This window comes from Pollicipes pollicipes, unplaced genomic scaffold (genome assembly GCF_011947565.3).
Source record: "Pollicipes pollicipes isolate AB1234 unplaced genomic scaffold, Ppol_2.1 Scaffold_4002;HRSCAF=4701_pilon_pilon_pilon, whole genome shotgun sequence".
Classification (NCBI taxonomy): Eukaryota; Metazoa; Arthropoda; class Thecostraca; order Pollicipedomorpha; family Pollicipedidae; genus Pollicipes; species Pollicipes pollicipes.
The window spans coordinates 32,511,208-32,539,176 of NW_023596420.1; the positions used below are offsets into that span (position 1 = coordinate 32,511,208).

General features: G+C 58.3%; 1 protein-coding gene across 2 annotated transcripts in view; it reads right to left on the reverse strand.

The window, feature by feature from the left end:
* Positions 1–24,248, reverse strand: part of LOC119093084 (cysteine-rich motor neuron 1 protein) — a 69,266-nt gene extending 45,018 nt beyond the window's left edge. For both annotated transcript variants that reach the window (XM_037215971.1, XM_037215970.1), the window contains exon 1: positions 23,824–24,248. In XM_037215971.1, the coding sequence (XP_037071866.1) occupies positions 23,824–24,106 (283 nt within the window). In that variant the 5' untranslated portion in view covers positions 24,107–24,248. The remainder of the gene's footprint in view (positions 1–23,823) is intronic.
* Between the last annotated feature and the right edge of the window lie 3,721 nt (positions 24,249–27,969).

Consider the following 27,969-nt stretch of genomic DNA (forward strand, 5'->3'; position numbering starts at 1 on the left):
GCAGCCAGGTTTATGACACAACTGGAGCCTGGGCAGCGCGTCCCAGCCACCACCCAGGTCAGCAGGACCCAAGCGCCGTGTCAGAGGCTGGCCAGATAGGTGGGCCCCAGATAGGTGGGTGGGACCCAGCGTACCCAGACCGTGTGCCAGGCACCCCACAGGTAGCCAACTGCGGGGGTGGAGGGCCTGTCTCGATGCCAGAACGGCGAATGCCAATGTCACGGTCTCCCTGGCACCGCCCGGTGTTAAGGGGGGGGGGAGGGGGGGGGGAGGGCATCCGGGTCTGGCTTGAGCGAGAGTTGCCTGGGCCCGTCCCTCGCTGGTGCGGCGGCGCGGCGCGTCACTTTAAAGCCGGCTACGTCTTTTAGCCCACGCCCGACCATCACGTGAGATGGAGGGCCCGCAAGAAACCACTTCCAGCACATCGGCCGCAGCTGTCGCAGCTCCTGTGAGGCCGAGACTCCGACGTCCGACCTATTTCTGATCAGCGGTCCCCGAGGGCGTGGCTCCGACGGCCGGAGAACGAGGCACCGCGGAGTGGGGCCCCGAGGAGAGACTGGACGGCTCCCGGGCGTGAAGGACAGTGACAGCATCCGTGCTATGGACGCCAGATGGACTCGACTGAGGTGGCCTGTCGGTTCATGACGACCGTCACCCGGCTGACCTGTCATCGGCCGGTACTGACCGACCTGACCTGTCATCGGCCGGTTCTGGCCGCTCAGCTCAACCGAAGGCCAACAGACGCCTGCATGTGGCCAGTGCGCAGTGTCAGGCTCGGCACTGCTGCCGTCCGCGTCCGCGTCGCTGGCACGGCACCCGCCAGCCGCGTGCGGCCTGTAAGTCCAATTCAGAGGACGTGCGCTGGCGACTGGCCGTCAGCGGTCGGCTCGTAACGGCAGCTCACTGACTGAGTTGCTGCCGCCCTGCGAGCCAGCTCCCATCCCCAGCCGCAGCGCCGGCCTGGCGACACCGGCTGGACGCCATTCAAAGTAAACGGGGGGGGGGGGGAGGGCAACGGTGGCCCACCTGCCACTGTTGCTAGGGCCTCAGCGGGAAGGGGACGGGGTGGTGCAGGAGACCGGAGGAGGGGAGGGGGGGGGGACGCCGGCTGTGGCTGGCACAAATACCAGCAGGCCGGGGAGCTGATGTCGCAGATGCCATCGTCGCCGACTGTCAGCGCACGTGCCGACGCCGGCTGTGGTGGGCCTGTCCTGCGCTGGGATGGGTACGGCCGGCACGCAACTCAGGGGTCTCGGACGCAGAAGCTATTCAGGGCTGTCGAATATGATACGATCAGTTTCATCTGGGTTGTGATTTTGCATGCGTGAATTTTGAGCATTAACTCTCAGCCGACTAGATGAAAGTTGCAATCTCTTCCGAGGACCTATACCATTACACTCAAAGGTTAGAGTTCCAAAATTCATCGGATTATATATCCCTTGGAAAAAATGTAGCATTGCCGGCAGCGAAGAAATCCATTTGCTGGGGACATGCATCGCATGGGGTAATACTTTTACACCTTATTGTTTTCAAAGTACCCATGCTTGGCTTTATGCAAATTAAACTGCAACATGCGCCACCAACCATGCAGTGATAATCGCACGCCACTCCACGCCACATGTTCATCTCTAGAGCTCATTTCATTCACCAATATATGTCCATGCCAGAGGCCTCCTGACAGAGCAGTCGTGTGTGTCGCGTTACCCCGACGAGCGCTGACAGGTCTCAGCTCTCTGACTGGGGTCTGGGTGACCGGCTCAGCTATCTGGCTTTGGTCAGGCGGCTGGCTGGCCGGCGCAGCCTCTGGCTGAGGACTGGCGGCTGGCTGCTCGGCGCATCCTTTGGCTGGGATCGGGCGGCTGCCCGGCCGGCGTAACCTCTGGCTGGCGCTGTGACACGAGTCTTGTATATCGGCGTGTAGTTGGCCTGCCCTCTGGACCCGACTGCCGGCTACGATGGAATGCCCTTCGCTGTCAAGACGCCCTAATGGAGCAGGCCCGTTTGTCAGCGCTCCGTAATGGAGGCGCCGTCACTTGTCGATATGCTCGTTCGGCTCCGTCGATATGCTCAATAGGATCCGCTCCGTTGTCGACATCCTCATATGAACGTCCTCGACTAAACACATCCCCGGACGATGGTTGCCGCTTGTTGATACCCTCGATCGAAGGCTATCAGTTGCCGATATGGTCAAACGAATCTCCTCTGTTGAAGCTCTCAAAAGAATGCCGCCACGCATCGATGGACGTCCACGCCACACCCCGCACACTGCGCACACGCACACGCATACTGTGCAGTAGCTGGATGACTCAATCAGCCAGTGCTCGCCGTGCGAACGTCTCCGTCTGTCAACGCTTGCCATCCGCGAGTTTAAGCCAATCAGCAGCGGCCGGGCGGCGCACCGCGGGTATTCGTCAAAAAGGCTTCCAAGCCCCGATCACGCGCCCTTTCACTACACTGACTAGTTTGACATTTACTGACATGTTGGCAGCCCCCGCACCGCTGGCACACAGGCACATTGTAAACACATTTTATGTTGACGGTATTTGTAAACAAGGAGCACAGGTTTTGTGTCAGAGTAAGCACGGGGACACTATTTGCAAATGGCCTGGTTCTGCATGGGGGTTCGGGTGTGGGTGGCAGGCATACCGCCTAATAGCTTCTCGCACGGCTAATTATATTTACACGAGAGCTAGGCCCTGTGTTTGAGTTGTCGCTCCATCATTATTCATCATTGCTCTGTTTGTGGAGCGTTGATGGCAGAAAATGCACCCTCATGAGTGTTTCCATGGCAGCAGCCGCTGCGTCTCCCGGTCGGGGGTCCTCGCAGCAGCGGACCAGAGCGGCGTCGGCTGAACGGGAGTCTGTCGTTGAACCCCACAACCTTTGCGCGGTTCACACTTGTAAGCGACGAGGCGTGTTCGAAACAGCAGCATACCATAGCCTTGACCTTTACCGTTGATGCTCTGCACCATATGCAACCGAGTGCTTTTGGCATGGAGCTGCAAAAATAAATTCCCGGGACTAGCGCTTCATCATTTCGAGCAATAGAGCGAACTACCCTCGTGGATCGTTGCTAATGGAAAGCTCAGTTCAAAAATCCAGGTTGAGATTTCTCCTCCTTATACCTGCAAATCTAACTGTGCATTAATTCGCACCACAGTCATCCCATCTGAAATCCAACAAGCACACACGCAACATTCAAGAAAACCCCAAGCCTTTATGCTGTCGCGCATTCGTTCAGCTCGTCCACTGCGAGCCGTGAAGGCGCGTGCCAAAGTCAAAGGCCACGCCACTGGACGAGGTCGGCGCTCCTGAGGTCAGGATGTCAACCGCAGGTGCTAACGCCGGCCGAGTGCGCCAGCCGCGTTCGGCGAAGTCGTCGCGCGGTTTACAGCGCCGAGCCCGCAGCCGTGGCTCCGACTGTATGCGCTGCGGGCATGCATGGCTCTCAGGGCGGCCTTGGGGCCGATTTCCGCGGCGGTGTGGGGTCAGACAAACAATGGCCCTCGGCGAAGCGGAGGACGGGGGCGGGGACTCTGGCCGACACCAGGCGCCGAAGCATCGCACGCGACGCTGCTTCTGATCCGAGTAGATGGTGGAGAACATGAGCTCTCTGTGGAGAACACGAGCTCTCTCGCCGTATCACTGAAAATCTGACTTTTCGTGAAGTATAAGGCTGCCGCAGTCCATGCCGTATGTGTCAGAGGTGAGCTCCCTCAAGGCTACCGCAATGAACTTCCTGCACCTGAGCGATTTCAGCGGGGTGTGGTATGAATATCGCTTAGTAGCGGTCAAAACAAAGCCGACGCATCATTTTCGAGCAAAGAAATCAAGAATCACCAAAGAATGCCGACAATATTTTTAAATCACGTGGGAGTGAGGTAAAATACATCACAGCTGGAACTTATTCAACAGGTGCGCCAGGGAACTGTATAAAGCGCTTGGCTTGCTACTTATCGAAACTCGGCCTCTCGGGTACCAACTATCTACGTCAGAGGCTTCTTATGGTGGCGAGATCAAGGGCATGTGCCCCCCCAATGGCATGGTACACCGTTATACCGACCACATCTCATCCCGAGTGTGAGCTGGTATACGTGCAAGCAATGGTCAGCTACAGAGGACCACCTTAAGTTCGGCCAGTCAGGATCACCAAGCTAGCAGTAGCGAACGATAACGATCACTTCGAATCAAACCGCACTAACAAGGCTATACAAATGCCTTATCGATAGGTAAGCGCCGCGTGCAATCGCCCTACCCCGTCCACAAAAATCGTAACAAGAACAGCACGTTTTTGTGGTCCGTGGCGCTTGACGTCAAGCAAAAAGGTCGGCGGGCAGCGGGGGCAGGGAGTGACAGGAGGCCTCGAATGGATGTTGTCAGGCCATCGGTAACCTGATAACCAACCGACCGGCCGGAGCGAGGGCGAAACTGGCTTATGGTTCCCGGGAGAAACGGTGTAAACAGCGCGGTGTCAACTAGTACTGTATGTCGGGAAAGCATAACTCTGGTTACTTATGGATGAGTTCGCGGAGGAGCAGTGTTAGGCTCTACTCCGCCCATGCTGGAGCAGCAGAGAACCAGACACACGCAATCGCCGCTGCGTATTTGGTCGGCTATGGGCACTAAGCGTTCATATCTGATAACGCGGAAGGGAGTCGCTGCTTTTGATTCAAAACTACGAGATGGCATCGCGATTTTTGAGTAATGCTTGCCAGCCACCACCCTTAACCAGTCCAAACCACATCCCCCGCCCCCAATAACGCAGGTCCACGCAATACACTAGCCCCGTCCTGTCTGACCTCGATGGAGGGAGCTCCTCCGCCTGCCATCACGTCCATTTCGCCGGGCTCACGATGGACACGCGGTCGCCCCCAGCGCTCGCCGAGCGGAACGAAATCGACACCTCACCGCCTAGATTAGTTCTGATTCCATCCCAGCACGGCCGGGAGCCCGCGGTGCGCTCTCGCCCATCTGACAGCTCGTTTGCATTCGCTTCCGGCCGCCACCCCGCTGCGGCACAATTGAATTCGCCGTCATTAGCGGGCCCGAGTGTGAGTCCCTGCACAGCAGCCGGCCGAATCACGGACGACCGACACTCCACGACCGCGCCTATTGCGTGCGGTGGTGCTGCTGTAATGACCCGTGCGTAAGTGGCGCCGGCTGTTGTGGTCCGAGGGTGAAACGGAAGAGCTGTCATCGTTAAGTTGATTCCCCACACCTAATGGAAAGTTTAATGGGAGATGGAAATGGAAATAGATAAATGCAGCCATGCACAAACTGACAGGTGGTGTGACAGAATTGACATGTGACGGGCTTTGATGATTTGAGGGGCATGCCATTCAATGAATTCTAACATGCCCAGCCGGCGAATATGCTGAACGTCAACACTACTGTGTATACAGTGCAGCCAACCTCAAGGCTGCAGGATCCTGGGGGTGGGGGTGGGGTGTTCCACACTATCTGCACGAAACAAAGTTGACAATTCGATTATCTGACATTAGACACGAGGCCTTTAGTGTTAATCAATTTTTACCAGGAAACCTTGAGGACCTCCACTGATTGCTCTGCGCCGAGATCGCTTGCGATGCTCGCACCACAATAATCGGCTGCTGGCGGTGCCATGCGCTCGGAGCAGTGTGGCGCTGGCTGCCGCCGAGCGCGCCGGACGGGCGTGACCGCGGGCCGCTGACTCACCGCGCTCCGTGCCGCCCGAGCCGTGCTCACACCTGGCCGGCACGGCCTGCACGGCCGGGCGGCGCCCCCGGCGGCGGCGGCTGCGGCGGCGGCGCCCGGCCGCTCCCGTCCGCCACCGGCCGCTCCTCGGCCGCTCCCCGCCGAATCAGGGGGAGGGGGGGGGGGGGCAGAAGCGGACGACCCTGTGCTATGGACAACCAGCGGGTAGCTGGGCGAAGCCGACCGCCCGGACGCCGGGCACGTCCTCTTTTAAATTACTTAATTCTGGGTGTTCTACATGCGTGACGCCTGGCTCACGTTACACAAAAAGCGAAACCTCTGGCGTTAATTCACAACTCAAATGGTGCCATTTTAGTTGAGCATTTAACTTGTGCTTAAACACCTTTGCCAGACGTGCTCGCAGGCGACTCCCATTACTAGGGTGCAAAGCTACGACACGGCCGCCGCTTGCCAGGCTGATCCTTCTGGAAAGTCGCCAAGTGACCGCTGTGGATACCAGCGGACCAAACAGACCGCTCTTTGTGGGACTTGGACACGGGCACAGCACAGCACGAGCCTGTCCAGATTCTGAGCAGATCTGTGTGGGGCTGGGAGCTGAGGGTTCGTTCTGCGGTGAAAACACCAGCAGTTGGACGAGGCTGGAGACCCGGATATCTGATATGCATTTATTGATGTGGGCGCACTGCCGGTCAGGCCAAATATAGCCGCTCAGCTTCGCCGTTCAGATGTCTGCTGCCGTGATGCCGACGTGTCTGGAGTGCGCATCGGCGAGGATGCCACGTGCATCGAAACACGTGCCACTGGTACACGGCAACACCAAGGCTGGTCGAAATGAGTCATGGCACGATATGAGCTTTGCGAGTCACGACGCTCGCAACCCGCAAGCGTTTAAAATCGATGCTGAAGTTCGGGGACGCTTTAAAGGTCCCTTTGTATTGTGCATTTTGCTGTTGATGGGAAATCTGGTTGGTATATTGGCCGTAAAAGTTGATTGGCGTGAATGCATCGCTTGCAGAATGATCAGCTGGAGAGAGTTATCTGCTGCAGTTATTGCCGTCACTAATATAAATTGAGAACCCCGTTTAGATTTAAGAACGTTCGCACCGAAAGACCAATGCTATCAACCAAATTGCGGGAGTCATCAGTTTATTGTTAACTGGCGTCATTGCTCGATCCGGACTCTGTGAAAACCGAGCCGCGGGGGCAAACATGTTGAGACCTAGGAATAACTTGACATGTCTGAACTTCGGAAAATCTTCAAGGGCTTGGAGCGAATGTGTTCTCACTGCGCAAAGCCAATGCAGATTACTAAACAAAGCGTATGCACATACGCTTTGTGAAGAGGTCTTAGGGATGACAAGTTTCATGGTTTCGATGCTACATTTAGGCATCCCTTACAGTTTCAGTTCTCGCACGTGTCTCTCAGGTAGATTTGCATCGTTCGACGCCTCCTCATACTCCCTTTCGGACAAAAGAGACAGCGTTCCAAAGAGGCTCGAGCACACGTTCAGTTCATATCTCCTTGCCCGGCCCCCTGATTGATGCCATTCGACAGCGAGCGTCCCGTGTGTGCTGAGCTCACCCCACGATCAGATGTCCGACTGCTCGTCTGCTCAACATAATCCGATCAGTGTTGTCCGCTGAGTGCACATGCTCCCCCCCCCCTCCCCCCGGAGGGCCCCGGGCGCCGGTTGAGGGACGGAACAAAGCCGGGAGAGCGCCGAGCATCAGACAAAATGAACCCGCCAGCGCGTCGAGATGCGGGACTGTCATTCCCAAGAGGCGAAACTCGACGCATGCCAGCATGGCAGCGGAAGGAACGGAACAAAGAATCCGGTCCATGAAATACTGCCTTTTGGATGTACACATATGCGTTTACGGTGCTTACTCTGGAATCCGATCGCAACTTTTCCCAGCCGCTCGCCGTCAGCGCTACAATATTTCTGTATAGTTATTTTATCTAACCCGAACACTCTGGGAGCCAGTCTACGGCGGTGGTACGCACACTGCAAAACTGCCTCAGGCCAAAGCCTTACCATGCAGCAAACCGAAACAAAACCGCAAAAGTGGTAATAATGCTCCCGTTCTACTGCACTGGTTGGCTTGAAAGCAGCTTTGTGGTATTACATTTATTCACCCACCAAAAATAAAATGCAGCGTTTTTCGCATTGCATCAAATCCACATAAAAACGGCACTTAATCATGACACCTTAATCACGACACCGAAGAGCGAGGTTGTCTGCAGAGAACGGAACACGTTTCTCCGCAAAGAACGGAACAGGTTTCTTCAAAGAACACGGACGGGGTTCTCCGTAGAAAGCGGAGCAGATTTTTCTGCAGAGAACGCAATGGGGATTGCTGCAGAAAACGAGACGGGGTGTTCTGCAAAGAGCGGAGCAAGTTTCCCTCAGTCGCCGTTTGGAGCGTCCTTTGACTTTCGGTCTCGCAGGCAGAGCGTCGCTAACGCCCGAGCCTGGGTAAGCATGCATTTGCATGCCAAATTTGCAGAACCACTGGGCAGACAACTTCAGCTGACGTGCACTTTAAGATTGCCTTTAAGGCGTCAACATAATCCGCGCGGCGGTATCCATCAAACGTTTATCACAGCTGATCGGAGAACGGGCTCCATGGGCAAGCAAGCTTATCATGGCTCAACAGATGCGTGGCTTTGCACACATCGACATGACTCTTAACACTATAGGAGCATTGCGAAGAATATTTCGTTTTCCAATATGACCGTTTTATGGCATCTCTATGGTCTCCGGCGTCTCCGGTCTCCGACTTCTCCAGTCTCATACGTCTCCGCTCTCCAGCTTTTCCGCTTTCCAGCGTCTCCGCTCTCCAGCGCCTCCCGTCTCCGAGGCATCCGGTCTCCAGCGTCTCCGTGGTCTCCAGTCTCCAGCGTCTCCGTGGTCTCCAGTCTCCAGCGTCTATGGTCTCCGGCCCCCTCGGTCCTCCCGACCGCCAGACGCCTCGGCTGCCGGCGCCACCGCTAACAAGGCTCCGTTTCATGGCTTGATACCACCTCCTGTTGATTAAAGCCTTCGTTATCGCAGTTACTGCGTCGCGGCCGCGCGTGCCCGGCGGGGGACGAGCTCCGTCCTCATTAAGTCGTCCGTGCAGACGTCGTCAGCGGACTGAACGTGCGTGGGCGCCGCCGGGGTCCAGCCCAGGTCCACTCCGCCCTGACAGGAGCAGTGCTGGGGAGGTGTGACGTCGCTGGCGGTAGAGGCGGGCCTCCGCGCCAGTTGAGACCGACACTGCCATGAGATGTCAACTCGGCGCCCTCTGAGAAGACCACAGAGTCACCGACGGAGCTCGTCTTCGCCAGGCCGACCTCAGCGTCGCGTCCGCACTCTCCGACCGGCAACAGCCGATGTTTGACGACAAAATCCTCCGCGGCGGCGCGGCGGGCCGCATCACACGCGGCGCGGGTGGGACGAGTCTGGCGCGCTGGCGGCGAGTCCGACGTGAGGCGCCATGCAGCCGCCGGCAATTTATCGCCCGGGCGCATGCTCCCGCCGGGTGGCGTTCATCACCGCTGCGGCCGGTGACGACAGCTGAGGCCGCGGGCGACCGCAGACCGTGTCCCTCATCACGCCTGAGCGCGGCTGCGGCGGCGGATCGCGTTCGCAGCTCCAGCGCGCATTCCGCAGCCGTCATTAGCGATTCCCACGGGCGCTTCTCGCCCACGTGGGCCCGGCGGGGTGAGGGGCAAGAGGACGCGGCGGGGGCGGGGCGGTCGCAACCCGCACAACACTATCAGACGGGGTATCTGGCAGAGCGAGGCAAAAACGGGCGCCGATCTCGGCTGGATCACGAGCGCCGCGATCGGCCGCGCCGGAATGAAGACGGATGGGCTCGCCAACGCCTGGTGCTGGAAGCCGTCACGCACCGGCCCGCTGAAGCGCCGTAACGACGCCCGGCAAAGCCTCGAGAAGCGGCCAACACAGCCCGTTGTGGGCACCGCGTTCCCAGCTGTAGACGGTCGACCTCGTGCATGTTATTAACAACTGACAACCGTGTCGGCTGCTGCTGCTCGATTCTGCCCCATGCAGCAGTCCCGGACTGGTCTCCAGGATTAGGCACACCGACCCCGCTCCAGGCCACGTCGCGCTCCCTCCCTTCCAATCGCGCCCAGGAAGCCCGGGCGCACGATGCCCCGGCCGTGGCCGATGGGAGAGATACGCCGCATGACGTCACTGGCCGTCGTCCAAAGCCAGAGCGCGGCGTGACGACGGCTGCATGACCGCAGGCCCGACGTGCGGCGGCGGCGAGGCCGCGCGATTAATGCCGCGCCGCTATCGCCGCCATCGCCACGCAGACGGCCAAGGGTGGAGCGACGATAACGAAGTGGCACCGCCAGGTGCCGCTGGAGGCTGGACTGGACGCCAGAAGGGGCTGCGCCGTCGGGTGGCGCCAGAGGCTGCCGTGGAACGTGTAGGCCTCTCGGGATGTGTGACGGGGGCGCGCAGGCATATCTGGACGTGGACATGCACGTGGAAGCTGCTGGAGACATAACGCGTAGACACGGAGACCTCCAAAGACGCAGGAGACGTGCCAGTGGTGCGGACTGAGGATCGTATGAGCGTATTGGCATAAATCATGACGCGCCAAGTGTACAACTTCACCAACGTGGAGGTTGTCCCACGCACCCAACCTCCCCTTAACCCACAGCGTGGCCCCTGCGGCAGGACTCACGACTCAGTCGACTCGATCCGACTCGGCGACGGCGATGGTTCGGTGTCTCCCCAGACCAGGGACTCGCGGCCGGGACGCGCGGCCAGCACGCTCGTTAAGCTGCACGAAGTGTGGGAGGCCCCACACCCAGCTGCAGCACGGGTCAGGCCGGGAGCTGACGGGCTGCACGTGCAGCGCCAGGCGGCATGGGCGGCAGCGGTGAGAGCCAATGCAGGGAGAAGATGAGATCACCGGCCATGGTCGCAGCGAGAATACATGATTGCCAGCATTGGGAGAAATCCGACGCATGCAATGGCATTCAGTGGGCTGTAAAATTAATACGATTTAAAAACCTATCGAAAAAAATTGATAACATGTTTGAAAAATGGACTAACATACAGCCACTGAAAACATAAATCCTTCGTAACAGTGGGCGAGAATGGCGGAGCCTCCTCCACTACACAGGGGCAACAACATCAACTCAAACCTTCAACGAGTCGAAAGCATGACCGACCCGGCCACACGCCATTCGGTGTACGCACACACATTCAACCACTGCAGCAGGGTCGTGAAAAGCTTCCACTAAACTATCTCACACTGCGCTTGGATGTTCTGTCAGGTCCTATGCTCTTCCTGGGTCTATGCGGGGTTCCTTAGCGCCTGCGCCTCGCGCAAGTGCCCTTGGTGTTATCTCAGGGCCTTTCTTCGAATAGTCTCGGCGAGCCATGAAACAGAGGCCGCGACTGAGCGTTTTCTTACATGTGTGCGACCAAAGCTTAGTGTGGGAGCCATGTCTATGTCCGGCCGAACCCCTCAAGACAGATATCGTCGCTAGCCACCTCCAGGCCCACAGGCATCCATGGGCTTTGTCACCGGATCCTGTCCCCGTCCCTTGTCTCTGGGCTTGTCCACATAACGAGGCCGTCACAAAAAAGCGGGCCGGACTGGTAATTTGTCAGCACTATCGGCGCGCTCACTCGCTAATGAGATGTGTACATAAATGCATTAGGCGGACTACCGGCCGGCCTCCCGCTGACGAGGGAATACCGCGTGGGGAGGGGGCGGGGGAGCACGCGCCGGGTAGCTCGCAGCGCGTGGCATCGCATAGGCATGGCTTCTGGCAGGCGTCACGGAAGCGAAGGAGCGCTCAAATTCACAGGCGTACCCCGAATTATGGGGCTTCGCTAGTTAAAAAGCCGGCCGATGGGCCTGACCCGGGGACACACCAAGAGAACTTCCGGCTCTTGAAAGGGCTCAGCCTCTTGAAGTGGGATGTGCTCTATCAGTTCTCAAGTAGCGCGTCCTTTGGTTGAAAAAGATTGTTCGTCGTCTGGGTTGGTCGGCTATTTTGACTGCCGGCTGAGGCTTAACAAACTGTGTTGACGCTGGCACACCGGCTGTTGACTCTCGAGACTCGGTTTACTGTTAACGTACGTCTGTTCGGTGTGGTTTGTAATGTCTCAGCTTTCTTATCCAAGGATCTTACATCGGCACTATTTCAAGCAGCAAAAACGTCGTTTTTTCTGAGGACGCCTTCCGCTCCCGGCCAAGGAGACCTGTTGGCAGCCGGTTCGCCGCTTGCTGTCCGTCAGTCACGGCCGCGTCAGATCTATTGTCTTAACGTGTTTTCGGTCCGCTTCACCTCCGCTCGCTTGTCCGAGTTTACATGACTGCTAGCATTGTAATTGGACCAGCGCCCGCCGCGGCCCAGAACTGGGCCAGGTGAGCTGGACAGTCGTCGTATGGGAGTAGTCTAGTACATCAGTGGGTTGGAATACATAGCGATGCGCTTGTGTCAGTGGAATGGCGAACTTGATAGGTAAGACAAAGCTGGCCACATCTTGAAAAGAGCCTGCTCGCCACGCGATTCTGGCAGTTAGTGAGTGAGCGATAGAAAAAGCACGCAATCTAGCAACCACGACGCAACGTAAAGACTGTTATCAGTGCTTTATCTTCCACTCTCCCGAGGGCACATTCTCCATTTTCTACTTTTTTGCGTCAATACCTAACTTTCGAGTTCTTTCCCCCAATCCATCTATCAACAGTTAGCCATAAGTCGGCTGAACATTCGCTCAAACTGCCAGCAGTCTCATAAAGCGGGACCGATCGTCTACGTTCCCCGGCTGTAAAACCGACACAAAAAACGTCACCCCGGACACGATAATCGCGCCAAAGCGAGCACCGGTATCGGCGAGGACAGCCGCGGGAGACACACCGCTCCAGCGGCTGCCCGTCGCCGTCGCTCGCGAGCCAGCAGCCGGGCGAAAGACGGCGACGATCCAGAGATGGGTCTGCGCCCGGCCCGGCGATGGAGAGGTGGGTCTGCGCCCGGTCCGGCGATGGAGAGGTGGGTCTGCGCCCGGCCCGGCGATGCAGAGATGGGTCTGCGCCCCGCCCGGCGATGGAGAGATGGGTCTGCGCCCGGCCCGGCGATGGAGAGTTGGGTTTGCGCCCGGCCCGGCGATGCAGAGATGGGTCTGCGCCCCGCCCGGCGATGGAGAGATGGGTCTGCGCCCGGCCCGGCGATGGAGAGTTGGGTTTGCGCCCGGTCCGGCGATGGAGAGTTGGGTCTGCGCCCGGCCCGGCGATGGAGAGATGGGTCTGCGCCCGGTCCGGCGATGGAGAGGTGGGTCTGCGCCGGGTCCGGCGATGGAGAGGTGGGTCTGCGCCCGGCCCGGCGGTGGAGAGATGGGTCTGCGCCCGGTCCGGCGATGGAGAGATGGGTCTGCGCCCGGTCCGGCGATGGAGAGTTGGGTCTGGGCCCGGTCCGGCGATGGAGAGGTGGGTCTGCGCCCGGCCCGACGATGGAGAGATGGGCCTGCGCCCTCTGCCCGCGGCGCGGCCCGCCGCACCAGCGGGCCAGAACACAATGGCCCTGTCGGCAGCCGGCAGCTGGCCGACCCATTGTTTCCGTGCTGCTATATGAGCGGCGGCTGCCCCGCGCCGTTTCTCAACCGGCTGGCCAGGCCGAGATTGCGACGCCGTCTGGCTGCCGTGATTGGATGCTGGGATGCGGTCGCGTGCTGCCGCATCGAGGAGCACCCATACGGGGGAGGAGGGGCGAGACCAAACACGTGGTGTGAGACCAGGCACTCGAGCGGCGGGCTCGAGAGCGTGGGATGCACTGCGCCACGATGCTGCATTGAAAGGGCGGTGCAACTCCAGGGGGAAATAACTCGGAGGGCCGGAGGGTCGGTTTCCCCCTCAAACAACACATATTGAACATCAACTCTCGATTCATGACAAACTAATTTCGTTCTAATAAGTAAGATCATTCTTATCAGTCAAAAGGATTTCCAACTTGAAACCGATTTCGATGCTATGTGTAAACGACCCGGAATTGCGTGCTGGCAAGAAAAAGAACACCTTCGGAAGGCACTTACTTCACGTGTATTATCAGAGTATCGTAAGCATTTGCTTGTGAGCCTGACGTGTGTAAGCTTGTGCAATCGAAGAGTTGGCAACACGTGGTTCTTTGCCATGTCGGCTACTGGTCCTTTAATGAAGGCAACCTTGCCCCCGTTGAACAATCGACTTTCACCTTGAAGGCTGGATGCCGCATATAAATCACTCCGTGGTAGGAGAATACGTGCACTATGCATGCCATTAGCATACATCGCTGCCATGGTCACTTGATGTCGAAAACATCAACACGGGGAGGGGTAACCACTTCCACCGCAAAAGAGCCCGGCGCCACACGGGGGATGTAAGATGGCATTACCAATCAACGAGACCGGACAATAGAGCTGGATTGATGCTCGGTCCAGTTCGGTCCCCGGTGGCGTTACCGTAGGTCCTGCAGAGCCTTATTCTGTGCCAGGTGGCATCAGGTCAGCCCAGCCCATCCTGTTGCAGTTGTGCGCGGTCAAGGTACGAATTCAATCCACTCGATCTTGCGTTGCCGGTTGATGCCAATTTGAGTCCACTCTTCCGTCTCTTCAATCTTACTCACTTCAAGTTCGCTCCACGGCTTCAGTCCGAAGTGGCATTCCTTCGGATGTGATCGGCTTCATTTCGGTTCCCCATCGTACCCTTATCAGCCCCTCCGCCTGCCTGTCTCGGCCAGAGCCGCGCCGACGCCATGCCGCTTCACATGCCGACGTCATGCCGCTTCACATGCCGACGTCAAGCCGCTTCACATGCCGACGCCATGCCACTCCACATGTCGACGCCATGCCGCTCCACATGCCGACGCCATGCCGCTCCACATGCCGTCCTGAGCGATCAGACCATCCGCAGCCCGCGCGCCCCGCGCTGCCGGCAGAGCGCCGGCCTTTTTGCCGTGGCGGCCGACTGCGGCGCCTCGCTCGGCGCCGGCCGCCCCGCCGCGAACTGCCGCGGACCACGCGGCGAACGCAGCGCGCCTCCCGGCGGCGCGGCAGGCGGCACACACAGCGTCTGTCGGAGCTGTGGGAGCTGTCGGCAGCTCGGGCACGCAAGCTTCGGCCGACAGCCGCGGGCGGTGCTGAATGCTGCGATTAGTGTGAAGTGTGCGTGGAATGTTAGGAGAATGTGGAGAGTGATAATGTTAGGAGAATGTGTTAGGGATAGGCTACGGATCAGCTAGGCTCTGGACTGAACCACCCGAGATGGATGCGGGAATGGCATACGGTTAGGGCGTGCGATACCTCATGGATGAACTATCAGATCAAACTATGTGGGCTGGTGTCGCGCCGAGGTGATAAGACCAGGCATTGCGAGGCAGCTAACAGCGCTAGCGGCCGACATATCTCTCAGACCACAGTGATACTCGGACTGAGCTATCTGCGGTGAGATGACCGAAATGATGGGCACAAGCCGCCAAACTGAGCTGTTCCCGATTGGGCACACTATAAGATCAGTCCGACATGTAAAACAGACGCCAGTTGGCCCCATGAGCTTCAGCTTTGCCCTCCCTATCACAGATCGACCTCTCCATCGACTCAAAGCTGCCACCCACCCCTGGCTGCGAGCATGAGCCGTCCTCCCACCGCGTAACCGCCTCAGCACTTTTATCGTCCCGTTTACCGCCGCCACCCCCAGAGACAAACAAGCGATCGCCCGCGACCTGAGCCCAACACACGGGGCCACCGCGGGTCGGACATCGCGCGAGCATCGTGGTGGGGATTCCGAGCGGCTAACCGGGATATAAAGTACGTATTTATGGCTGTTTTTGGCCGGCAGCCAGCGTTTTATAGCTGCGGCGTCGGCGTCGGCACTGCCGCTCCGTGTCGGCTCCGATGGGGCCGGCGCACAGTGGACTAGCGCGGCCCGTCGGCGGCCAGCGTTTTAAAGCTACGGCGTCGGCATCGGCACTGCCGCTCCGGGTCGGCTGCGACGGGACCGGCGCACAGTGGGCCAGCGCGGCCCGTCGGCGGTCGTGTTCTCGAGCCATGCGTGACAGCTCGAGACTTCGGTAGCCTGGCGGTGGCTCGCGTAATTGAGACCAATGCATGTTAAGGCGCATTAGCATGCCCATGCATTTTTCATTTGGTGTCCACAGAGCTCCTGGGCATTATCTACTGACGGGACGAGAAGAGTACAGGCGCCGTCTTTCGCAATTCCCAGCATTGGGGCACGGTGTAGACGCACGTGTTTTGGCAACGTTCAGAATTGGCACATCAGGACTTACTACAGCTATTAATCAGCATAAACACATTCTATTTCAACGGTCAACCAGACACGGCCCGTCGTGCCTGACATTCGTTTCGAGCTACCTGGAAGCGATCCTTTTGTGACCGTCCATAAATCACGTTAAGCATGAAGTGGGGAGTTCAACGGAGTGTAACCCAAGCGTAACAAGGGGGAGGAGGCCTGTACAGCGTAACGTAACAGGTGTGTAGCGTAACATAACAGCTTATCATGTATGGCTGTAAATCATACTAGAATACTTTAAAAAATATTTTTGAAACATTTAAGTCGGACATGGCTGGCTTTCTCTCATCACAAGCAACACGCCCGTTACATGTGTCATATCTCTAGCTCAATTAAGGACCACACGTCAGCTACGTTTTTGGGACGTTTATCTTAACACAACATAACCTACGGGAGGGAAGGGGGCGCCAGCCGTCACCAGTGCGCGACCAGGCGAGGGACTGAAACCTACCAGCAAAATGTGTGACGTGATTTATGACCGGCCCCCTTTCAGTGCAGCCTCCTAGCCGGGTCACTGCTACAGCGAGGGGCTGTGAATGGCTGGCCCAGTGTGCCCTGGCGCTCGTCGGCGCGTCCGACTGACCGCCGCCGGCCGGCCGACCGGAGCTAATTTCGGCCTCGGATCGTGCCTCCCCCGAGCTCCCGCGCGGGCTGCGAGGCACACCGCGTACTGATCACGGTGGTGCGGTGAGCCGCGGGTTGTGCCTATCACACGCACACGACGTTTGAGAGTCACGAGGCGAGTCAGAGACACCACGCACGTGACGAGTCAGAGTCACGAGAGGGACTGATTCACCCGGCCGGTGAGAGCTTCTTGGCGCAGCACGCTCAAACGGCGGGTCAGAGTCACCTGGTGAGTCGGAGTCAGACGTTGAGTCACGCCGTACGTTGAGTCACAGACGTACAGCTGTTCAGACGCGGACTCACAATTGGCCCATGGCTCGCCAGCCGCACGTCTCTGGCGGCTGGGGACGCGCGGGCAGTCACGGCCAGGTCAGGTGTCCCGAGCTACACGGTATGGCAGGCCCACCAGGGGATTCCGTCTCTTCAGCCCCCGGCGCAAACGACGACCCCAGCTCTCGGGACACCGCCTCCGTGACGATGCTCTACCGTCCCCGTCCCCCCCCCCCCCGTCGGCAGGACTGTGGTGAGTCTCCCAGTCAGCCTTCGACAGAAGAAGAGTCGTCCGGGATGGAGAACCACGTCATCTGCCAACGGTCAACCCCGCCGGCAGCATCCCGCAGGACTCTCAGGTCCCGTGCTCAGTCGTTAGAGGTGCGCACGGCCGAGGGAGGGTCGCCGCAGAGCTGGAGACGGCAGTGCAGAGGTGCCGCCATCGCGTCACCGCCCCTGAGAACTCCACCACCCGAACTCGATGAGCTGAAGAGTATCACATCAGGCTCGACCACCGCTTGGCCTATTGCCGAGAGGGATCTCCAGACGAGGGACCGCAAGGTGAAAGTGGCCATGTGCGAATGAATGTCAAACAGGGCGGCGGCAGGACCGCCGGGTAGATGTGCCAAGTTAAACAAGGCGGCAGGGGCCGGGGGTGGGGTGGGGGGGGGGAGAAACCCTCGGTTCCGGGACGGTAGCGATCGGCCGCCCGTCGCTGCCCAGGAGCCAGTGGGCGGGCACTGTTTAACCTGGCGGGGGTCATTGGGGCTCCCATTAGGGAGGCCAGCAGGAGTCCCGTCGGCTTGCGAGGTGGGTCAATTGTTGACACGTTGCTCTTTTGCTAATGACCCCAGGGCAGTTATCGTCCTCAATGCTATTTTTCGCTTCGACTAAACAGCCCTGTCCGACACATGGACAATGAAGTGCGTTTTTAACCTTTTCACGCTTTGACGCGGGCGCCAGACATCTGGTTTGACCTGCTGTTTGTTGATATTCAAATGCAAATCTGCCTTGAAATGCGGGCACTTTAAACGGTTCTCCCGGTCGTGCGAACACACTCAATGGGCAAACTCGACGAAATAAGCGGGACACACTGGGTGGGACAACAGCTTTACTCTGCGGTTTACGCGCAGCAAAAACACGCCACGTCAATCACAAATGACGGCAAGGTCTAGCTAGCAATGTGAAAAACACGGGACTCGAATGTCACGAGCCGCCTTCAACGCACCAGTCCGCCTGCATCGATGCTGCTAGCCACGGCTCAAACGAACTCTTTATCCTTCAGCAAATAGCGAGCAAAGCCGACACCCAGCTCGGAACCAATCAGAGGCCCAATGCCTCGCAAGTGAGGCGGAATTTCGGCCAATGAGATGATTTGTCGCCGCTGGCAGCGTGTGGCGGCCCGCGGAGCCGTGTCCAGCGGTGCAGGAGGTCACCGCTGGCAGCTGGGCCCACTGCACCGACGCGGGCAGGCCGTCTCACTGCGGCAGCGTAGCCTCCGGCCCAGTCCGCCAGCGCCCAGTCAAGATCATTTGGCGTCTTAAGATGAATTTGGGTGCCGATGTCTCTGTGTTGGTGATCTCTGTCATAGTGAATAGGCACAGAAACAGCTGCAAAAGATGAGCCACTGTATTCACGGCTATGCGATTTCATGAAAGCCAACGTGGTGGCTGCCTATGAGAAGGCACATAATCAGTTTTCATACCTAAAAAGACGTTTGAGTTTTGCATGTCACTATGATGGCATTTCAATCTCAGTACACCGTTGTTCAATGTGCATGAATCTTATCTTCACTAACCTACCGAAAGCCTTCGTCTGTGGACTGGCTTAATCGTCTGTGATATAACACGTTCCGATGCAATATGTTCACGGGACTTTCAGAGGCACAACATAAACTACCGAGACCATGGTGAAGATTCCTATGCCTGCCTGCGAAATACGACCGCCTTTTGTGAGACCAGAGCTCTGGTGGTGCGCTCAACCAGGTACGAAATGTGGTCACCACTTGCAGGAATTGTGCGCAAAACAACGATGTGCCTACGTTCTATGCAATACCGTTTCATCAAGCCAAACCAATATCTGAAAGATATCCTTGGGCCAGATCCAAGGGAAGGGCACAAAAACACCAACCATCATCCATAATTCATTTCCAGCCCGCGCCGCCTCTCCAAGTGATTCCTGCAAGCATCCCGTCCCCACCCGACAAGATTGGAGCAACGGCGCGCGGGTACCGTCCAGCAAACTCGCACACCATCTACGCTACGACGGCGGAACCGAGCTCCTCCGCCAGCGTCAGCCAGCGCCGGCCCGCCGGTGGCGCGGCTACCGCGGCCGCGTGGCCAGGCTCGGCCCAACAGACCCTCCGCCAGCGTCAGCCAGCGCCGGTCGGCCGGTGGCGCGGCTACCGCGGCCGCGTGGCCAGGCTCGGCCCAGCAGAGCCTCCGACGCCGGCCGACCTTGAGGGCCGGCCCGGCTATAAGGGTCCTGGCAGCGGCTCGCAGCCCGCCGATCCTCTCAACTTGTCGCAGCTCCCCATCAGACCATGGCGACCGGACCGGCGGACCGGACCGGACCGGACAGGACGGAGGGGCGCGGAGCGTCTCCGGGGTCGACCCGGGCGCCCCGACGGCGGGCTGGGGCCGAGCTGGCCGGAGCTGGACCGTGACCGCTCCTTCATGGCCGTGCCCCGGTCATGCTGGCTGCGTGTCCCGTCTGCAAACAGGCCATACAGGGCGCAGATGGGCGGAGCTGATCTGCCTGGCCTTGAGGTCGCGTACTGCGTCCCATGACGGCAGCGTTGGTCGTGTGCCGGACGTAGTTTGGTCCTAGCGGCTGCAGCCAGGCCTTAGCTCCGGTCGTGTTGCCTGCCCTGCAGTGTCCGTGGTCCGACTGAGCCTTTCATGGTTACGCTGTAATGCGGAAAGGCCCCTTTTGGGCTGCGTTTGTCGCGGCTGGGTGGCCGTGATCGCTCAGTCCTAGCTGGCCCATGTCAGCTGCAGTACACGCGACCAGACCATGATGGCCGTGCTGTCCATGGCCGGACGTCGTTGGCTGTGGCTGGGCCGGCCGCCTAGCACGGCCAGAGGTCGTCCGCGCCGCCGCGCACAATGGCCGTGTTTGCGCAGGCTCGGCGCAGTTTGCTCAGGTGACTCGCCGCTGGTTGGCCGCCGAGAGCCGACGCCTGGGTCACCGCGCCGGTCGGCGCAGCCACGACACAAGTCCGGGCAGGCAGCTGGGGCGCGGGCGCAGCAGAGTAAGCAGAGCCATCAGCTGGGGTGCGGACGCATCAGAGTGAGCAGAACCATCAGCTGGAGCGCAGGCGCATCAGGGTGACCAGAACCATCAGCCAGGGTGACCAGAACCATCAGCTGGGGCGAGGGACGCATCAGAACGAGCAGAGCCATCAGCTGGGGCGCGGACGCATCAGAGTGAGCAGAACCATCAGCTGGGGCGCTGGCGCATCAGGGTGACCAGAACCATCAGGCAGGGTGACCAGAACCATCAGCTGGGGCGAGGGACGCATCGGAGTGACCAGAACCATCAGCTGGGGCGCGAGCGCATCAGAACGAGCAGAACCATCAGCTGAGGTGAGGGGCACATCTGAGTGACCAGGACCATCAGCTCGCCTCCGGTGCAGCACCGAATGGAGACTAGCATTATTATGTTCCGGAATGAGGTGAATGTAAGGTCCAGGCTGGGCGGCGCTCTTCATCAGCCGGAGAGCGAGGTGGTAACGGGAGCTGATGGACCCACAGAGCCCAGCGACAACCCACGCCGGTGACCTCCGCCCCGGCGAGGGGCCGCGTCCACACCTGCGGCACGCGCCGCGTGCGCCACTCCTCCCATCGGCCGGCTCTCGACAGCCGTGCAGGCGCGCGGCCCCACACATGGCGGCCGGCATACCAACGGCCGCCAGCCCGCCGCCGCCTGGCAGAACGCGATGAATGCGGCTGCACGCTGCGTGGCCGCCGCCCGTGGCCGACGGCCGGCCGGCCGGCAGAGAGCCGGCCCGGGGGGCGACGGCAACCGCCCGATCCGGCCTGCTGCGTTCGGCCGGCCGGCGCTGTCCCCTCCCCCCGTGAGGAACGTACGTTACGATCACGGCTTTTTGATCCAAAGCCGAAGGACACGGCGAGAAGCCGCGTCACGTCACAGCGAGAGGCCACGGAGACACACCTCCAAGTGGGACTGATGAGTGTAATAGTTGTATATCAAATATATTGGTGATTGTGTCATTTTTCCTCTTAGACACCCTCGAGGTACGTCATCGTTGAACATGGTGCAATTTCCGTCGTAACTGTGCGAGTTGTTCCAGGGGTAGCCGGCTATTCTGCGGGCGGTCCGTCAGTGTGACGCTTCTGATCTACACGGAAACAGCTGCGAGATCTCATGCCCTCGGCACTCCCTCCTTTCATGAACATTTCAAACTAGATCACTCATATCCTACCAGCCCCGGATGCAGGCTGCCCAGTATACAGTCTCCATCACCCCCTCCACGGGCGCTAATAGACCGATTCACACCGAGGACAAAAACTCCTCTGGCCCTTATCGGGCCGTAATCGTGCGGGCAAAAAGGCTGTCTGCGCGTCATGTACTTCTGACAACATTCACTTTGGGCGGTGGAAAAAAGAGCCACAATGGGTTGGCGTTCGTGCGCACTCCCCGGGCCCGCTCACTCTGCAGATAGTCACGTATCTCGTGTGTTTCGCGCTTGGTCACGCCCTCTGGCTGAGAGCACCGGCAGCGTGCTCCGGAAGCTGGGAGCTCTGCCAACTGGAACGCGGCGTGTGACCCTGCAGGCCGTGACCCCGTGATCAGTATTCGGCGGGTCGACGCGACCCGCACCGCGTCTCCGGAGACGGATTCATGCGCTTCCCGGACGCGTCCCTGCATGTGCTTCAGCAAGCGCCTTTGTGAATAATAAAACGGCGCTGCCGGCTGCAGATCGCGCTGCTCGTAAAATATTCAGCAGCTCTAGATTTGTCAGGAGAGACTCAATGCAGCTGTGATCTGCAGCGCAGTTATCTAGAGCCAATCGGCGAGAGGAGGCTCTGCAGAAGCACTTGGCGACATCACCAGATCTGAATTTCCGTCAGGGAAGGATGGTTTGACTATCCCGTTCAACAAACAGAATTTAAGGCTGTTTGTCTGCGACATTAAGCTCACCATATATCATGGTAAATAGGAAGCAGACGCGCTGTAATCTTTCTACCAAACGAATCCCACATTCAGCATCTGAAGAGCCCCACATCTGACACCCCAAGCCTTTGCATTCGTCGCCACGGTCCACCAGCAGCGAAAGGCGACACAACTCAGCAAGACCGTTCCGATCGTCGCGCACCGTTCCGATCGTCGTTCCCCCCGTCTCTAGCCCACGCCATCGCGTCGGCGGGCGCGCGCTGACGCGGCGGCAGCGCTGGCTGACGCGCCGGCAGCGCGCGCTGACGCGGCGACAGCGCTTGCTCGTGTCGCCCGTGCGCGAACCAGCTGAGCCCGGCGACCGACCGCCGACAGCGATATCACGGCGGCTCTCGTCACCGGCCGCAGCGGGCGGTGAAATCGATCCCGAGCTCCGGCACCGCACACATCGACAGCGATCAGTCGGCTCCGGCGACGAGCACGACGACGGAGGCGCGGAGCCGGCGCGCTCGACGCCCGCCTAAGCCGTCATCGTCGCCGGGCTCGGCGGGATCGAGGAGGGGCTGGAGCGGCTCCCACGGGGCTCGTTCGGAGGATGACAAACGGGCCGACTGCTGTCGCGATTCAAAGCTCGGCTTGCGGCCTGGTGTGTGTCGCTGGCGAGCTGGTGGGCCATGACCGCAACACGCTGAAGGTCGAGCGGCATGCATGCTGTGCTGTGACGCTCAGCGAGTTCGCCGAGCAGATATGTAATGGTAAAATATCTGAGCGCCATCCATAACCATGACTGCGCTTGTGTAATTCCAGCTCCGACAGCCAGCGTTGAGCCAACAGCCTACACGCCCGTGACCGCTGATGCGTATCTGCTGATGATGACCGCTGATGCAGGGGCGGGTGGAGCCTCACCGCCCTGACTGGCATCTGAATTAGAAACTGGCCACAGCGCCTTTGACGGCTTCTTGGCAATGCCGATGTAGGCTCTTGGGCGTTGGGTGACGGGGAGGTACTCAGTTCCACTGGACAACGACTAGCCCTGCATGGGGCAGGCCGGACGGATTAACCAGGTCACCTGATGACAAGGATCTCAACTATGTAAAAGGTCGCATGGATCAGAAAGGTCGCATGAATCAACTTAACCGCCGAGACAACCGCCATCACCTCAATGACCAGGAGCACTCAATCGCCCAGATGGTAGCCAACGCCCCCGCACCGCCAGAGCAGCAGGACCAGCAGACCCGCGCGCGCGAGAACAGCGGCGGCTGGCCGGCCCGTGGGGCCCCGTAGTCGTACCACTCGGCGGCCGGCTCACCTGCTTATGAACTTGGCAGCGCGCCAGACGCCGTTCGAACCGGAGCTGGACCCGCGGCCGCCCTCCCTCCCCCTCCCCCGAAATACGGCCGCCGATAGCGGGTGAGGTCACTGGCTGCTGACTCAAAGCATCCAGTGGCGAGGTGTTGACACGAGCACAACAGCCTATGGACCGAGCAGAAGGGCGTATGTGTTTATAGCGTGAAGCAGGGACGGCCTGCGGTTAGCGGTCGCCGGGGCGTTTCCTTCGATGGTGCCTGTCGACGCCCGACGATTTCGCCCGAGTTTCTGTCGTGAAGAAAGCGGCGTGGCAAAACCCACGCGGTCATACCAACATCACGTCTCGTGACCATCCGTGAAGGCCTAAACCGCCGCGGAGAACCCGTCGAAACTCGCGAGGCCACGCGGGGGTGACCGCACCGGCCGCGGCAGTCGACAACACGGGCGGCGAGCGGGCACGTGGCGCGTACTCACTCGTGCAGACGCCCTCGGCGCCGGTGTCGACGGGCTGGCCGTGACGCGGCGACGTCTGGCAGACAAGCCCGTCGTCGCAGAGGCCGAAGCTGTCGAAGTAGCCGCCACACCGTTCGCCGAGTCCGCGCGCGCAGACGTCGCAGCAGCCGCACACGTCGCGCACGGTGCGGCCCGGGCAGCTGACCTCGACGCAGGTCGTCTTCTCGCAGGGCGTGCAGGAGAGCGCCGCGCTCAGCGTCAGGCCGCTGAGCAGCATCAGCGCCGTCAGGCTCGGTCCGGTCATCACGGCGGCGGTGCGCGCACCTCCAGAGGGCAAGGGCGCGAGACGCGGGCACCGGTCACGGGTCACCAGTCACGAGCGCAGGTCACGGGGTATGTCGCCGTCGGCGGAGCACAGAGGCGGACGCGGCGCGCGCGCTCCCCAGGACAGGGTCGGAGACAGTGGCGCGCCGCCGGCCCGCAGCGACGGATTCCGCGGGCTAGTTCACTCAACAGCCGACAGGTGGGTCTGCAGTCGACCGGCGCCTGTTCGCCCGGCGGGGCGGTGCGGGGTTCTGGCTTCCGGCACTGCTCGAACTGTGCTTGAAGTATGGGTTGCAGAGCTCGAGGCAAAGCGAGCTTTCAAGGCGAGCGCTACTTGCCCCGTGTCAATACATAGTTTTAGAAGGGGGAATTCACGAGGTTGAAAATATTTGCGCAATCGCTTTTGCCTCATCACGAACATAACATTGGCAAGCGCACCGTGATCAGGCCAGATTCTTATGCATTGTAAGGCAGGCTCTGTCCAATGTGTCCACAAGCTGACATCCACCTCTAGATGTACCCCACTAAATACTCCACCCACCTCTAGATGTACCTCACTAAATACTCCACATTGAATTGTTGACTATGTGCATCTTTGACATCGGTTCTTCAGTAAGTGCGTGTCGTTTCCCGGTATAAATACCTGCCTGCACGATAAGCGTCTAAATGTTAAACAGTCGATGGAAGCTGGACATGGGCAGTGGTACACGTTTAGCTTCAACCAGGGCTGAGCAGGCTTTTTAGATAAGGTACTTCGACGGCCTTGCTTTCTCTCCGAAAACTTGTCCCCGTTACGTATGTGTGGTAAGCTGGCGGCATCCAAAATCCGATAACGTTTCTGCTTTCAGCGAGGCTGCCTGCCACCATCGGCGCTAAACTGATTACTGGACTGAATGCCGTTGTCCTTTGTTCGCTGATCATGTCATTAAGGCGCCGCCAATTGAACCGCCTGATGACTGACCTCAGGGGATGATGACCATGACCAAGAAAGCAAGAGAGGCATTTTGTTCGATGTCAGTCAACTGCAGCATGTAACGCTGATAGCTACATCAGCTGGCTATCGGTTATGAGTTGGCATACAAAACGCGTTTATGGAGAGGATCTTTTCGGCAATGTTATGCGTCATTCCACATTTACATTTGTGTTATCAAAGGCGCATCCACGTAGTAATTGCTCTGCGCCTAGTTGGGCAAGAAAAAAAATACACGCACACATAGTACAGAGACACACACAAACGCACAGGTGAAAGCAGTTTCAAAGGGTCAGCGATTAAAAATAGTCAAGAAAGCCCAGCGCGAGGGGTGCGGACGGCTGCCGCATGCAGTCGGTTCCTCGCGGCGGCGGCGTGGTACGGAAAATGCCGCTGGGTGGCGGTCAGTCGGACGCGCGGCAGGTGTAGCCAGCCGACACCGCCCGCAACAGCCCGAGTTTGACGTTGGGAAGACTCGGCTCGCGTCACGAATACAGCACACAGTGCGCTGAGGTATTCGGGGGCGTGCAGTGCCCTGTGCACATTCAGACAGTCGCGGTGGTGCACAAGATCCGCGACGCTACGCCAGCCGGGCGCTTCCAGGACGGGTGAAATGTGATCGCTGCGGCGGACACCACTCACTAGCCTGGCTGCGAAGTGCATCACCCTAAGCATCCAGGTGACGCTCGGCTGCCCCACCCTGGATGGACGTGGTGTCGGATTTTTAACAGGGATATCAGGATTGCATTACGGCGCCGAACGAGTGAAGAGATGTAGGGTTCCCAGGTGAGGTGGTGGTCGAGGAGAACACCCAGCATATTCACATCCAGGACCTTTATCTCTGTACCATAGATGGTAATGTGGAAGTTATCGGTCTTTGTGATGAAAGATTTGGTACCGATCAGCATGATGTCTGTCTTGTAAGGTCTATTTTAAGGCTGTTTGACTGAAGCCAGTTTTGAAGGTACTGGATGGACTTCTGAACACGGACTTTCAGGTTGTACAGGCCGACGACATCGGGAGTGGCGGAGTCAGGGAGTTGGGTCTCGTCGGTATAGGATAGTAGGTGGCCGTGAGGTAGGAGGTTGGATAGGTCGTTGATGAAGATGGGGAACAGGACTGGGCTGCTAAGGGGTCCCTGATCCACCCCGTGGAATAAGGATAGGATAACCGAGTCACCACTAACCACCAGCTTTCGACCGCTCAGGTAGTCCCGGAACCATTCCGAGGACACCGCGCAACATCCCAGCTTTCTCAGGAGGGCACCTTGATCAACTCTGTCAAAGCCTTGCTAAGGTAAATCGTCGTTATCGACGTGACATGGCCGTTGTCGTCGGCCCTTGCCAACCATCCGACAGCGTCGATCAGGGCGTCCTCCGTCGAGTGACGTGGACGGTAAGCATATTGCGATGGCGTCGGTACATGGCTGTCAAGAAGGTAAGAAGTGAGCTGTGAACAGACGACCTTCTCGAAAATATTCGACAGTACCAACAGAAAAGAAATTGGGTTATATATATATATATATGTATATATACATATATATATATATATGTATATATATGTATGTATATATATATATATATATATATATATATAAAAGTCTCGTTTTGAATTAGCAAGTTAGAATGCCACAAAACCATCCTTTATGAGCGCCTGACATTTCAATTCTCCATTGACCCTCGCGCCAGAAACAGTGACGTATGAAATACCCAGAGATTCTGCCAGAGGTCCTTGGTCTTGGCCAGGAACGCCTTGTTCTGAGGCTGGCCTGGTATCCTAAAGACCATAGGATGAAGAGGGCAGGCGTCGGTGGTCAACGGTTGCTTGAGGGCATTCCTACTGGTGGCGAGGTGACTTCACCACCAGTCACCACTCTCAGTGCACCGGAACGCGTGCTGGATCACCAGGAACGAACCTCGCAAACACAGCTCTACCGCGCTTCGCCTGAACTTGCGGCCCGTCATAACGTATGATGCGTTCCAAGCCGTTTACTGGCACGTCTTACCCAATCCACCGCAACTGTCCGGACGGAAGCTGAACATCCGACTGAGATCACTTCTCTGTCTGTGGCTGGCTGCTTCTGACAGTGCGCTGTGTCAGTGGCTGGTGACTCAGTAACGAAGCAACTGTTCTTTTCAGCAAAATCGGATATTAAGTCACTCACAGATAGCACTCAGACTAACGAAGCACGCATTATCTTACGTTATAGGTTGAAATGCTGGTTTGATATGCCACAAATTCAGCTTGGAAGCGAGTGCTGTATGTAGCCTACATACCTTGATGCCATATATTAGCATATATTTAGACCCACGACGAAGATCGACGATGATTTTGAAAATAGGCTTTCAGCTGGAACAGAGAGCACATGCTTCGCACAACTCATTGCTTGCTGACTCTAAAGCCGCCATGACTAAAAGACAAAGACGCATCATTTGAAAAGAGAACACGTGAAATAGAAATGCCAGCTGAAATCCGGCTGAGCAGGCTTGTTGACTTAACTGGACCAGCCGTACCACATCGGAATCAAACTAGTATGCTCATCCATATGAAACTACATCTGGCCTAACATCTGCAGCAGATCTATGGTGGTAATAGTGAACATAATAACAAGGTGCAGCGCACTTGTTTGGGTCTATGCAGGTAACCCTTTGCTACTTCTTTACATATAATACGTAATTTACTTACAATGCTTGCTACGGATATGTATAGTCGGTATCACGGGGATCAGAGTTCCAACTTTACCATGTGTCACTTTACCATATGTCCCTAGCTTTACCATACGTTGTAACCTTACCTACTGCAATGTCAATCCTGGGTTAGCATATGCTGGGAAGCTGGTGTAGCAAAGCCACCAGAGCTGGCTATTAACAGCT